The sequence below is a fragment of the Sapajus apella genome, unplaced genomic scaffold (assembly GCF_009761245.1).
Source record: "Sapajus apella isolate SASKATOON/1434 unplaced genomic scaffold, GSC_monkey_1.0 scaffold5, whole genome shotgun sequence".
NCBI lineage: Eukaryota > Metazoa > Chordata > Mammalia > Primates > Cebidae > Sapajus > Sapajus apella.
The window spans coordinates 30,868,236-30,881,232 of record NW_022436945.1 but is presented as its reverse complement, the minus strand read 5'-3'; the positions used below and the strand labels follow the sequence as shown (position 1 = coordinate 30,881,232).

General features: G+C 39.3%; 1 protein-coding gene across 21 annotated transcripts in view; it reads right to left on the bottom strand.

Annotated features, from left to right (window-relative positions):
• LIMCH1 (LIM and calponin homology domains 1) overlaps window positions 1-12,997 on the bottom strand; it is a 349,916-nt gene that overhangs the window by 85,419 nt on the left and 251,500 nt on the right. For 15 of the 21 annotated variants that reach the window (XM_032274031.1, XM_032274032.1, XM_032274035.1 and 12 more), the window contains 2 exons: window positions 11,161-11,271; window positions 3,460-3,655 (listed from right to left, as the gene is read on the bottom strand). In XM_032274031.1, coding sequence (XP_032129922.1) covers window positions 3,460-3,655; window positions 11,161-11,271 — 307 coding nt within the window. Of the gene's footprint in view, window positions 1-3,459; window positions 3,656-4,043; window positions 5,852-11,160; window positions 11,272-12,997 lie in introns of those variants that run through there. The other 6 variants (XM_032274051.1, XM_032274053.1, XM_032274050.1 and 3 more) reach the window with 4 other exon arrangements.

Sequence of the window (12,997 nt, the reverse complement as noted above, 5' to 3'; positions counted from 1 at the left end):
GGCTTAGTGACAGCTCTGAAATTCTACTTTCTGTTCTCTTGACTCCCAGAGTTCTTTCCTTTGTGACACACCTGTCTTGGGAAAATGTCCTCTGATAAAAGTGTCCTGACTACGAGAAGTGCTGCGCTTTGTGGAACAAATAAAGCAAAGGATTCTTCAATCAACTATGAAAGCTTAGTGATGGATTAGATTTGCCTCAGGTCCCTCAATTCTAAAATCCTATAATCTATGAATCTTATCTGCATAGTATCTATACACACACACACACACACACACACACATATAGATATCTATATATATTATCTATAATATACTGAGTGAAAGTCTCCAAATATGTTGTCTAACAACATAAGTAAATTACTTTTTCCCTCACTTATTCTTTGGTGAATGTCTTAGACACTTCCAGAAATGTTAGCCTTGCAAATGCTCAAGGACAGAGTAGCTCAGTTGAAAGAAGTACAGGTTTATGGATTTAGAGACCAGGGTCTAAAATTTCAGCTCTACCACCTACTAGCTGTGTGGCCCTGGGAAACTTAAATCTTCTATACTTCAGGGTCCTCATGGGATACATGAAGGCGATAATACAGGTATTACATGTTGTCACAAGGATTAAATGAGATGACAGAAAGCACCTAGGAGGTGGCCGGCCCAGTATACCCTTGGTAAATGTCAGAGTCTTCTTATCTAAGGCTGGTACCTCAAAAGTTTTGACTTCACCTCTCCCTGTGAACATGGAAATTTACTAGGGTGGCTTCTCCATTTATGTTCAGAGTTAGGAAAATGGAATCTAGCATGTGATGATGATTTTTTTTTTCTTAAATCAAAGACTGATTCTTCCTTTTCATGAGGCTACATTTCTCTCTCAGTAACTGAAGGTCTGTCTTTAACATATCTTTGCCATATACACCCCCAACTCTTCGCTTTTTCATCTTCCTCTAGCACTTTGATTTATCTCATTGTTTCTCTCCCTTAGCATGTCTTTTATACAAAACATTAGACTGTTCATTTAACCTCATGCATCATATTTACAAAATATGTTCTTAATTCTAAAAACATCTGGGTGGAGGCTTTTGTTATTTCCTCTTCAATGAAGCCCATTAAGTGGACTCATAAGAGATGCTATTAATGGTAGGGAAGAAACTGGGCATCTGTCTAGCAAGACAGATTGGTTGAATCAATCCTGGTGATCTATAGCATCCTACCAGGTAGCTCTGTGTCCAACCCACAGAATCATGATGCCTCTCATGAGTATGGCTCCTGATTGTCTTTACTGAATGGATTAGTGGGAATAGATAAGATTTATAATTATATTGGCCCAATATAGAGTTGAAGAATTTCATGAAAAGACAGATATTCCCTAACTGATTGTGAGTCCTAGGATATAAATTCTCAAGACTTAAAAAAACAAGTTTCCTTTTTTTTCAAATTTGGAAGTGTTTATTAGGACTAGCAATCTTCTTAATTAGCATCATTAAAAAAACATAATATAAACTCTGATGAAATCCAACATCCATTTGCTAAAATTATACCACATTTTAAACAGCAGATTAATAAATGTGTTGTTTTTCGAATCTCATTAGGTCTTGATTAGTTTACAAGAACCTAAGCCTTAAGGTATTGGGTTGATTGGTGAAATCTGTGTGTAAGAAGCTCTTCCATGGATGGTGTTTTGTGAAGCCCTAATTTCATGTATTTTTTTTGGATGGAGAAAACATTCATAAAAACACTCTAGCTTATCAATTTTAATTGCTGCAAATTAAATTGTGCTTCAGCACATATTAGTATAATATTAGTAATCACCACCTCAAATCCCTTCAAGATGTGATTCGTTTAAACATTAAACCCCCTAAAGCTGGTAACAATAAATAAACAATCTACATTGGCAGTTAAGAAAAAAACAGGGTAAAGAAAATGCAATAACTTAAAACAACTAATCAAAATAATATGGATGAAATCGTTTGGTTAAGGTATGTTTTGGAAAAGTAAATCTACTCTTTGGTTATGTTAACGCTCACTTATATCGTGAACTTGGTATTTAACTTCTAACAGTGTGGGGGGTGCTTAAGATGTCATATAACATTTTAGAAATGCTTTGCAAAAGGCTCACAATGCACCCTGGAATTCTTTAGGAGTCACATACTATGTGGCCCGAGGCTAAACTATTTGTTGGAAAGTTTAAGTCCGAAACAAAAGCATTAGTTCAGTCATTCCAGAATAAAACATCTATTAGGCAAAGAGAAAGAAGTGTGGGTAAACTAAGCTTAAGAGCATAGATTTTGCATTCACACTTCTTGAAGCTAACACTGTTATGCTACTTTCTGACAGTGATTTTTTGGTAACTTGTAAATATTGAGATGATTACTTAACTCCTCAAAGGCTCATCTGTAAAGCAAGGATAAGTAGTGTCTCACAACTCTGTGGGAGTGCTGAATGAGATACTGAGTGAGTATCTCTAAGATCTCAGCTGACGACTAAATGAGATACTGTGTGCCAAGTAATTAACTTAGATCCTGGACACATTAAATAGTCAAGTATTTTAGTAACAGAATTTTATAGTTGGAAGGGATCTTTTAGCTACAAAAGATAATTCTAATCTCAGAGTAGGCTTAAGATATAATAGCTAGATATAGTAGCATCAACAAGCAATACATTAAAAAAAGAAACACTTTAAAAATTCCTACCAACCCTCATGTTTTCCACAAGTTTATATATGTAGAACCAAACCATTTTTCCTTCTAAAAGTACAAAGGTGCAAGATAAGACAAACAGCTTCTGAAAAATAGGCATTACATGTATAACAAGTTACATGATTACACATTTTTTGTAAAGAAAAATGATCATCTCTTCCAAGCGATATAAAACCCATAGGGTTTAAATCAATCCCAGCTTCAGAATGAGGAGGCAGCCTGGGTGGTGCACTATACATTAACGGCCACCTGCATCATGCTGGCTATACCAGTCAGGTATCATAAGCATCAGATTGCCAAAAACCATGCCAATTAAAGTTGCACGATCCCAGGCTTCAGAACTTTCCTAAGTGTGTGCAGCTCATTTCCAGTTTACTGGAAGTTGATCCATTTTCACTTATATAGTGTGGTACTCACTCAAACATTTCCCTTCCTCATGCCCAGAGTACATAACCCTCCAGCACACTTTATGAGCTAATGGTCTGCACAGTGTCTTGATTCACTGAGACCAAGGGAGGAATGATGTAACACATTTTCCAATAGAAGATATGCTCACTGAGGCAGTGCTCAAATAAACTCCTGGCAAAGCCAACCAAAATTCTAAGGACCATGAAAAACAACATTCAAAGACTTTTTTCCTGCCAGTTTATAGAATTACTAGGTTCCAGCAAGGTGGATATGGAGTCTGCTTTCCCATCCCTCTGCCAGCCGCAGTGCAGCCCCTGCAAATGTTTAATTCCAAGATGGATAGTTTATTAAGACTCCAACCTACCATCACTGCTTCCCCTGAGGACTACATCTGGTGAAGGCGTCTGCCGAGAGCGAGAGCCAAAGGAATCCAGGCTGTCAAAGGAATCATCTCTGCCGTGGCGAGGAGGAGAGAGGGAGTCGCTGCGCTCCGAATCCCAGCAGTCGATGTAGCCACTGTCTCGGATACTGCGTTTAGGACTCTCAATGTCATCAGTCTCCTGTCCAAAAAGAAAATGAAAAGGTTACAGACATTACTGCATTCTAGCCTACAGTATCAGAGACATGGGTCTCTGAGGGTCTCCAAAAAATAAAGCCCTGCATATCACATCAGCATGGAAAGATTGTGGTAACCAGTTATAGGATCAATCATCATCGAAAAGTCATCACTCTGTTCCTCAAGCCTCCTCTGCTGCAACTTTCCCAATCAGAAAATCATGCACAACATTTCAAAAAAGAAATTCCCAAATAACTCATACTCCCTAAGGTTTAAAAAAAAAAAGAAAAAAAGAGTAGAGAAAGAATTAGAAGAAAGGATTATAAAGTTTGGATTCACAACAGTACAATGATAGTTCAAAACCAAAACAAAAAAAAAGCCAAAACCTTAACCTTGACTTGTCTTTCGGAATCCATAACTGCATGTCTGTCCTGGGAATGAGCCCCTGGTTTAGCTGTGCAACTTTTGCTCCTGTTTATGCTATCTGGCCAATGCAGGCAGCATTTGTTTCTGCAGCAGAATCAGTTCTGTAAAATCCTGGAGCAGCACGCATTCATCTCCTGCTACCTTGAAGGGAAATTCCTGCTCTGAAAGGGAGCTGCCTTTCTGAGGCAAAAAGTTAAAAAAAAAAAAAAGTGCAATGAAAAATATGCAAAACGCTTTTCCTGATGCCTCAGAAGAATCCAGGCATGCTCTCGCTCTAGGCCAGCTCTTGGCGCTGGGGGAGCTGAAAGCACTTGTGGCTGACCCACATGTTCAGAGCAGGGAGAACAATGGCTGTCTTTGACAGCCTGTGATTATAAATTCTTTCCAGCACAAGCAGCACATACTAAAACACTGAAACTCCAGCAGAAGAAAGGTCAGTCAAAGCCATCCTCACCCTCGTATTATAATAAAAGCCTTGTTCCTGCCAGTGTCTTAGCATTAATTACAATAGTCCAGGCTGACTAAAACAAAAATTACTCCGGTCACTCAAAGATAAACCTCAATTTAATATCCTCTGGACTGTCACTTAAAATTAGGACTGTGCATAACACTGGCAGAGAGGCATGTTCTCATTGGCAAAGACTGGAATGCCACACTGTAGATTTCCTGGGATGCTCATGAAAGTCCCCTCCACATTCCCAACAGAAAGGAAAAATAAATATTCTTCATGTTAGCAGTTTTGGAAACTGGTCTAAACTGTCTAGGATGCCCATGGGAGCCAGTGTGTTTGCAGGAAGTGCCTTTGCTTGCTGCTTCTATCAATTATATCCAGAGCTTCTGACATACTCTGCAGCAGGAGGCCCTTTGCCGGGGACATAGTGGCTGTAATTTGCAAGACACACACAGCTTTGCATCAAGGGTAGGAAGTGGGCAAGAGGACAAGGGCAGGACTGAGAGGAGCACCCTGCAGCCTTCAGACAGAGGACTGATTAATACCCCTGAAAAATAGGTTGTCAAATGGCCTGGGTGAGTAGAGCTGGAATGAACTTCCAGAGGAAGGCAGAAATTCCAGTTATGGAAATTAAGGTAGCTTACTTATAGGTCAAAAGTTAACCAGGACATGAACAAAAGCCAGGCCTGACTAGCTGGAAAAGGAAGAACTCATGACTCACGGAAAATTATAGACCCAAATTGGATATGGTTTCATATTTAATATCTTTGGAAATGCAAGTAATTATCTTGGGTTATTTACCGGCTGAGAATCGGCCAAATGGTGAAAAAACAAAGGTCACTTTTATTGAACGCTTATTATGTGTCTGTGCCTATACTTGATGCTTTCTGCAGGTTATGTTATTTAATCCTCACAACCACGTGTCCTACAATGTGGTTAGCATTCTCCCTATTTTACAGAGGAGAAAAATAAGAATCAGAGAGGGTAAGTAACTTGACTGAGGTCACACAGCTAGTGGCAAAGCTGTGATTCCAACCCAGAACTCTGTCTCCAAATCCCAAATGGTATACCTGAAAATATCTGATCATCTTTTGTATAGTTACAGTTCCATCATCAGCAATTTCTCCACCACTATTAGACACTTACTACCTCCTTATTCTGTAGCTGATGCTAACCTTAATTATGTTCCTCAGCTGAATGCTATTATGCCTAGATCACAAAACTATAAATACAGTTATGTGTTGGTGAATGATAGGGATACGTATTAGGTGATTTCACTGTTGTGCAAACATCATAGTGTGTACTCACACAAACCTAGATGCCAGATCCTACTACACACCTAGGCTGTTTGTACAGCCTATTGTTCCTATGCTACAAACCTGTACAGCAAGTGGCTGTACTGAATACTGTAGGTAATTGCAACACAATGCTAAGTATTTGTGCATCTACACATACCTAAACATAGAAAAGATAGAGTAAAAATGTGCTACAGATGGAGTCTCCATTCTCCAAATGCTTGGGACCAAAAGTGTTCAGGATTTCTGACTTGTTTGGATTTGGAAATATCTGCATTATACAGGTCAGCATCATCCCAAATCCAAAAATCCAAAATCCAAAATCCAAAATTCCAGTGAGCACTTCCTTTCAGAGACACATCTTTGCTCAAAAGTTTTGGATTTTGGAACATTCAGATTTCAGATTTTCAGATTAGGGATACTCAACCTGTATTATAATTTTCTAGGACCACTGTTGTATATGCTGTACACTATTGGCTGAAACATTGTTATATGGAGCACAATTAGTGCAAAAGAGAGGGAATTTAGCGTAATGGTTAGAGAATGGTCTCTGAATCCTGACTGTCTGGGTTTAAATACTGGCTCCACCCCTTATCAGCTGTGTGACCTTAGGCAAGTTATTTCATTTCTCCAGACCTCAGTTTTCTCACCCATTAAATGGGACTAATAGTAATGCCTGTCTCACAGAGTTGTTGGGAGGGTTAAATGGGTTCATGTATGGAAAGTGTTCAGAAAAATGCCTATTACAGAACAGGTACTCTAAAAGTATCAGCTATAGTTATAATTACTACAATTTGTTCACTCAAATACGTAAATTTCAATATATATAAATGGTAAGACATTTATAAATATAGCTAGGGACATAACTTTACACACATTCTGATACTCCTCTATCTCTTTTTTCATTTACATCCCATATCTAGATGTCTTGAGCCTAATTTCCCATCAGGAAAGGCAGACTCTCAGGGAGCCAGACCGCTGGTCACATCTGGAAATGACACAACTACAAGCTCCCTGGCACAGCATTACACAACTGGGCTTTCAAGAAAATAATATAAGAAAGGTTCCCCACAGGCCCAAATGTCTTCCCCACCCTCACCCGACAAACCACAGGAGAAGAAAGGAAAAAGTCAACATACCTCTTGGAGCGCTAGCTGCTTTCTCACAGCTAGTTATGGGAAGGAAAAACAGAAAGGCTGCTATGTTCGTGGCTGTGTAGAAAGCCAAGAATCAAACCCTGGACCAAGTGCCAAGAGCTGGGAGCTGAATGGCATGGCCAGTTTGAAAAGTGAAAACCAGGCCACCAGTGGCTGTCCTTGGCCAAGCTCATTCCCTAAGAAGTTCAGGGTGAAGTAAGAGGCTGGCTCCTCAGCCAGAAACAAAAATGTGGATATCAGCTGGATGGACAATCCTTTGGTTGCCATCAAGTCACCATATCTCATTTTTTTGGGTCACTTAAAGCGAAGCTTCTGAGGGTGAGTAGAAGATATAAGCCACATGGAAACTAGCACGTCTACACTCTCCTTTCTTGGGCTCTAATTAACATAGTCTCTGCTTTTCAACTAGAAGCTCAGTCTCTCGTGCTAACTGCTACTGAGTTATTCTAGTAAAAGTATGTTAATGAAGAAGTGAGAACTATCAGCTTCATAAAATTTTGGGATTATTTTACTCTTCTTCTTCCCATCCCCCTTTCTCAGACATAGCAAGAACCACCTAGGATTGGTGGATGACTTCACAGTTTCTGAGACACTCCAGATACCTCTCTTTCACCACTCATTTTCTGATCCCTTTGTGATTTGTAAGGTGGCTTACTCGGCTCTAGAGGGCTTTAGGGTCCTACTTTTCCAGACTGCACAGCCACTCTCCACCCATCACCCTCTGGTTGTGGAAGCCATTCATTCCACAAATATTTACTGAGCATCTTCTGTGTGACAGGCACTGTTCTAGTCCACAAGATTCCACAAAAATCAACAAATACCCTGTCCTCATGGGCCTTAAGTTCCAGGAGAGAAGACAAAACATAAACAGAAAAACACAAATGAATACAAAGTTGGATGATAAGTATCATGGAAAAAAAAAAGAAGGTGTGTTGAGGGACTAGAAGTTGAGACGGTTGCTCTTTGAGGCAGAAGTCTTGCATCTGTTTGCTCACCATGCTCCCTCCCTTTTTCCCTTTCTTTCTGTAGGGCCCCTCACCCCCTGAAACAGGAAGAGTATGATACAGTCATGGTATCACTTGCCTCTGATCGCAGTGACTGCTTCAGGAATAAGGTCCACACTGGGCCAGGGTACATTACTAGGAATTTTACACCTGGGGCCAGGGGTAAGAATTGCCTTGGTTTTCTGGGCAAGGAGCTAGAAACAAGTAATCCTAGGGATGATATTGGCCATGTTCCCTGTTATAAGGGAAAGAACGTTCCCTATATGAGGAAAGAATGAGTTTAAGGAGAGATAAGAAGAGATGAGAGAAAGATTCTGAGATCTCGAGAGCCACCCTAGTCCCCATGGGTGTCCCTTCAATCTTAATATTCTTGTAGTAAATCCTCTTTGTTCTGCTGAAGTGCCCCTTCCTGTGGAAGGGCTCTTTGACATATCTGGTCTCAGTGAAAGGACACTGTTACTATGATTTCAGAGACCCTTTTAAAAAATACAGCAATAGCAGCAATCTACGACAAGCCACGTTTTATGCCTAGGCTCTGCCTGGGTCACCTTTATTACAGAACTTAACAAGCTGCACCCTAGTGAATCATTTTTATGCACATTTCACCCACTAGAAAAATGAATATAAAAATTTGTGGATAATCTCCTTTGTGAAATAAAAAAAACTGATTTCCAATTTATTTCAGCCTGCCTATGTGCAGAAGAAATTACAGTTGTCCCTCAATATCCGCTTTCCTAGTAAACATGCCTACAGATTTTAGCTGAAATAAAGTCTACTTTTCCCAAGTCCTTGCTTGCAGCTAGGTATGGATACATAACCAAGTACAAGTCTGCAGATGGAAGTGTATGTGTAATGTGTAATTTTCCAGAGGTGTGTTTAAAGGGAGGGCATGGAACCTCTTCCCCGCCAATCCTCCTTTCTCTTGGCTGAATCTGGACATGATGGCTAAAGCCTGAACAGCCATCTTGGATCAGCAGGTGTAGAGGCGTGGGTTGAGGATGGTGGTGCAAAAAGACCAGGAAGCTTGGGCCTTCTGCTGTTGAAAAGACATGGAAGCCCACATCAGCCCTGGGCTACTCATGTTCACATCTTGTTTATGTGAATTAGAAATATAAGTTTTATCTTATTTTATCTGTTATTTTGAGGCTTTTCATTTCCCAGCTGAACCCGATCATAACTGAGAAAATGAGACTATACATATTACAGATACAATTAGTATTTCCAGGTGCTTGGATAGACTAGTGAGGTTAAGTCATTTTCTCTCTAGATGGAGGTTTGGCAGTATCATGCCTGGCCATTTTTGCTGAGAGACATGCTTTATCCAGGGATACTACCTACTCCATCATGTCCTGTGATGTTATCTACATTCAACAAAAAGGGTAAAGCTGTTAACAATAGGTCATTTTATGGCAGTTGAAGAAACTGATTGTAGAAAGAGAAGCTAAGAGAGTTGCAGAAACCAGTAGCTGCTCAGATTCTACGGGTGCTGGACTAGCAGTAAGAAATGTCAATAATGAGAATAAATTAGATTCCAACAAAATCTAGCAGTGGAACTGTGGGGCAGAATTTGATCCATCTATTATTATTCAAGTCCAAATTTAATATAAAAACAATAAACATTTAGACTTCTCAAATCCAGATGAAGGTTAAATGAGAAATTAAAGGGAAAATAAGAGGTGAGACTGAGAAGCAATGAGTTGTGCTTCATTGTGTGTGTTTATTTTATTTTTAAAGGAATTTAGCTTTAAGTACTTTGTGTATGTGCATTACTTCTAATATGAAAGCTTTGTCCATTTATAAATATGTGAGCCAGACTGGCCTTAGCCAAATGTGAAGAACTATCAGAACCATTAGCTTTAAAGAAAGGAAAATAAATGTTTAAAAAATTGGAACCAATTCTTGCTTTCAGTGTCAAAAGAAAAACTGCAAGGAACTGAATGTTTCTCAGTGAAGTGTCATTAGTTCATTTATTTTTTATGGTAGAGATATGAGGAAGAGTAAGGCCTCAATTATTTATCCTCTAATGTGAACCTTATCCAAAATGCGTGGAGGGGCCAGGTGTGGTGGCTTACACTTGTAATCCTAGCATTTTGGGAGGCCAAGGTGGGCAGATCCAGGAGTTCAAGACCATCCTGACCAACATGGTGAAACTCTGTCTCCACTAAAACTACAAAAATTAGCCAGGCCTGGTGGTGACCACCTGTAATCCCAGCTACTTGGGAGGCTGAGGCAGGAGAATCACTAAAACCCGGGAGGCAGACATTGCAGTGAGCTGAGATTGCGCCACTGCACACCAGCCTGGGTGACACAGCAAGACTCCGTCTCAAAAAACAAAACAAAAAAATGCACGGAGGCTGATTACAAATAACCTTTACCTGTTCACTAAGGCGGTTTAGGAGGGCCTCTCCTGGGTAATACTATGCACTAGTCATTTGTATGAATTATGTATATTGATGGACCTTCAGATGAAACATTCAGGCAAGTACACATGAAACATCCGACTGTTTCCTTAACAATTGCCTACCTTAGGTCAGTCGTTTCTGTGCTCAAAGAAACAAATGAAGCGTTTAATAAAGTGCTTTCCAAATTTCTATGTCATTCAAAAACAGTGGCCATGACATGTGCATGTTAGAGGAGAATGCTTTTAACGTATCCCAGCTTGTCCAGGGTGTATGTCAAGGTAAGAACTTGGCTCACGTTACCTCATGCACACCAAGGCCCCAGTGGGTGAGCAAAATGCCCTTTAGGACAAAAGCGCAGAGTGAGTCTTCATTTGTACATAATACTGCAGTGTTTAATTCCAGCATTATTTCCCCAAGAAAACAAGCACTGAGCTCCTTGGCACACAAAGGCATATACTGACAGATTGAATTTGCTCTTTTGAAATTAAAAGTTGGATGGAATTCAGAACTCCAGTTCTCTGAAGGGTATGAAAGTTCAGGTAGGTGTGAGATGCAAGAGGCTAAGACGTCATTGGTAAGGTAAGTTTCCTTGAGTGCATATCTTTGGCCCATACCATTCCACAACCCAGTACTCTAGTAAACTTAAAAACAAGCAAATGTGCATGATTTGCACATGAACTTCAAGTATTAAAACAAAACAACAAAAAAAAAGCAAACATGTGGCTTTCCCACCATGTCTAACGCTCATGGGATAAAGAAGAAAAGCCAAGTTACCTTTCGCATCTGAGCCAACAAACCTTCAAACTCCTTCAGGTTTAGTGTTGTTCCGCTGTAGGATGTGCAGCTATTTGCTGCTTTTCCCAGCCAGTAAATGGTAACTAATACCTATGGAATAAAACACACAAGAGCAGAGTTTTCCCTCAAGAATGACATTTAAACTAGGGAGTCAATAATGCTCCACTAGCAAGAAGGCAGGAAGGAGAGACCTGACTTTACGCTGATTTTAAAAAACCACCACCCATGAGGTATCCATTAAATGTAAAATCATTTTAATAAGAATCCAATGCCATGTCAGTCAACACAAACATGGTTCAGTAGTTAAAATGATTCCTGTGTTAGGGAAAGTTAGTGTGTGAGGAAATTATCTCTAAGGCAGCAAGAAGGAAAAATAAATCCGCCAACATTATTTTTATGTAGTGAAGGTTTCACAATTAGGCAGCAACATTTTTCAGAAATGCTTTGGAATCTTTACCCAGAGAAGCAATGAAAGAGACTGTCAATTCCTTTTGAGAAAGGTGCTTTGAAGGCTCATAATTTCTACTTGTGGGCACAGAGGTTCTGCTAAAGCCAATGGCAAGAAAAAAAAAAAAAAATCCCAAACAAGTGATGAAGGTTAATTAGTGGTTCCCAGCACAGGATCAACACAATATATCTAATTAAAGTTGAAAGAAAGCAATGTCATGAAAAATATGATCTGCAGATACCTAGCTTTGGAGTATAGAGTCCCATTAATCTGAGATGGGAAATTTTGAGCCTTGACAAGCTAGCTGCCAATTAAACAACCTTGGATAGTTAAGAATGTCTATGAATATTCAGTGGTCTGAAGCTACGGTCCCAAGTTAATTTTGTTCTGTCTTTCTGAAGAAAGCATCTACAAAAGCAAATCCTCTTTACATTCACTTCCCATGAAACCCAGCAGGAGTCAGCTGAAGATGAGCTCTCTCAAACTGAATTACAGGGATCTGAGGCCCGTGGAAAAGCTAAGGTGAGTAATTTCTTTTCACATTCTGTCTTATTGCTTCAGCCAGGCTGGGAAGTATTTATTGTGACTCCTTCTACTTGGTAGCCAGAAAATGCTTTAGACAACAAGATATAGTTACATGAGTCCAACTGGCAACAGACCCAAAATATGGTTATGTGCACTGATGCTAAGAGGTGATTCTGTTTTCTACTTCTGTGAGAAAATTTTACTTCATGAATCCCTAGAAACTTCCAGAACATCTTTATAAACTGACTACTTACAAATAAATTTCCAGAGATCCCAAATGTCAGGACATTAACTAGGACCACAAAATAACCAATGTGTGCTAAGAGTATAAGCTTATCTTAAAAGGTATAATGGAGAATGGAAAATATACTGCGTTGTGTTTTAGGTTAAAGGTTTTCTGATTTGTTTAAAATTTTATGATGAAAAATGGCACATACCTCTAGTTTTATAGAGAAGGTAAAAGAAGGTAAGAATAAAAATGTTAATCAAATATAAGAACATCTGGGGAAATTTTTTAAAAAAGAAATTTCAGCCAATTTTAAAATTTTAGATGCAGATGGTCACTTCTTTCATTCCTCAATCTAAACTGAAAATAAAACAGCACTAACATACTTGCCTTTTGAAAATAAGATCTACAAAAAGTTGATTTTGGCAAGTACTAATAAGAATGCAAAATATTAAAAGGAGAACAAAATACGCAGAGTATAGGCCCATGGCAGTCAACACTATTCATATTGTGCTGATCTTACCGTACAACAATTTGCCCAACTGCTTAATTTAATAATCCCATCTGTGCCTACAAATGGAAAGGGGCTAATGTTAGTGTTGAGCCTGATCATTTTG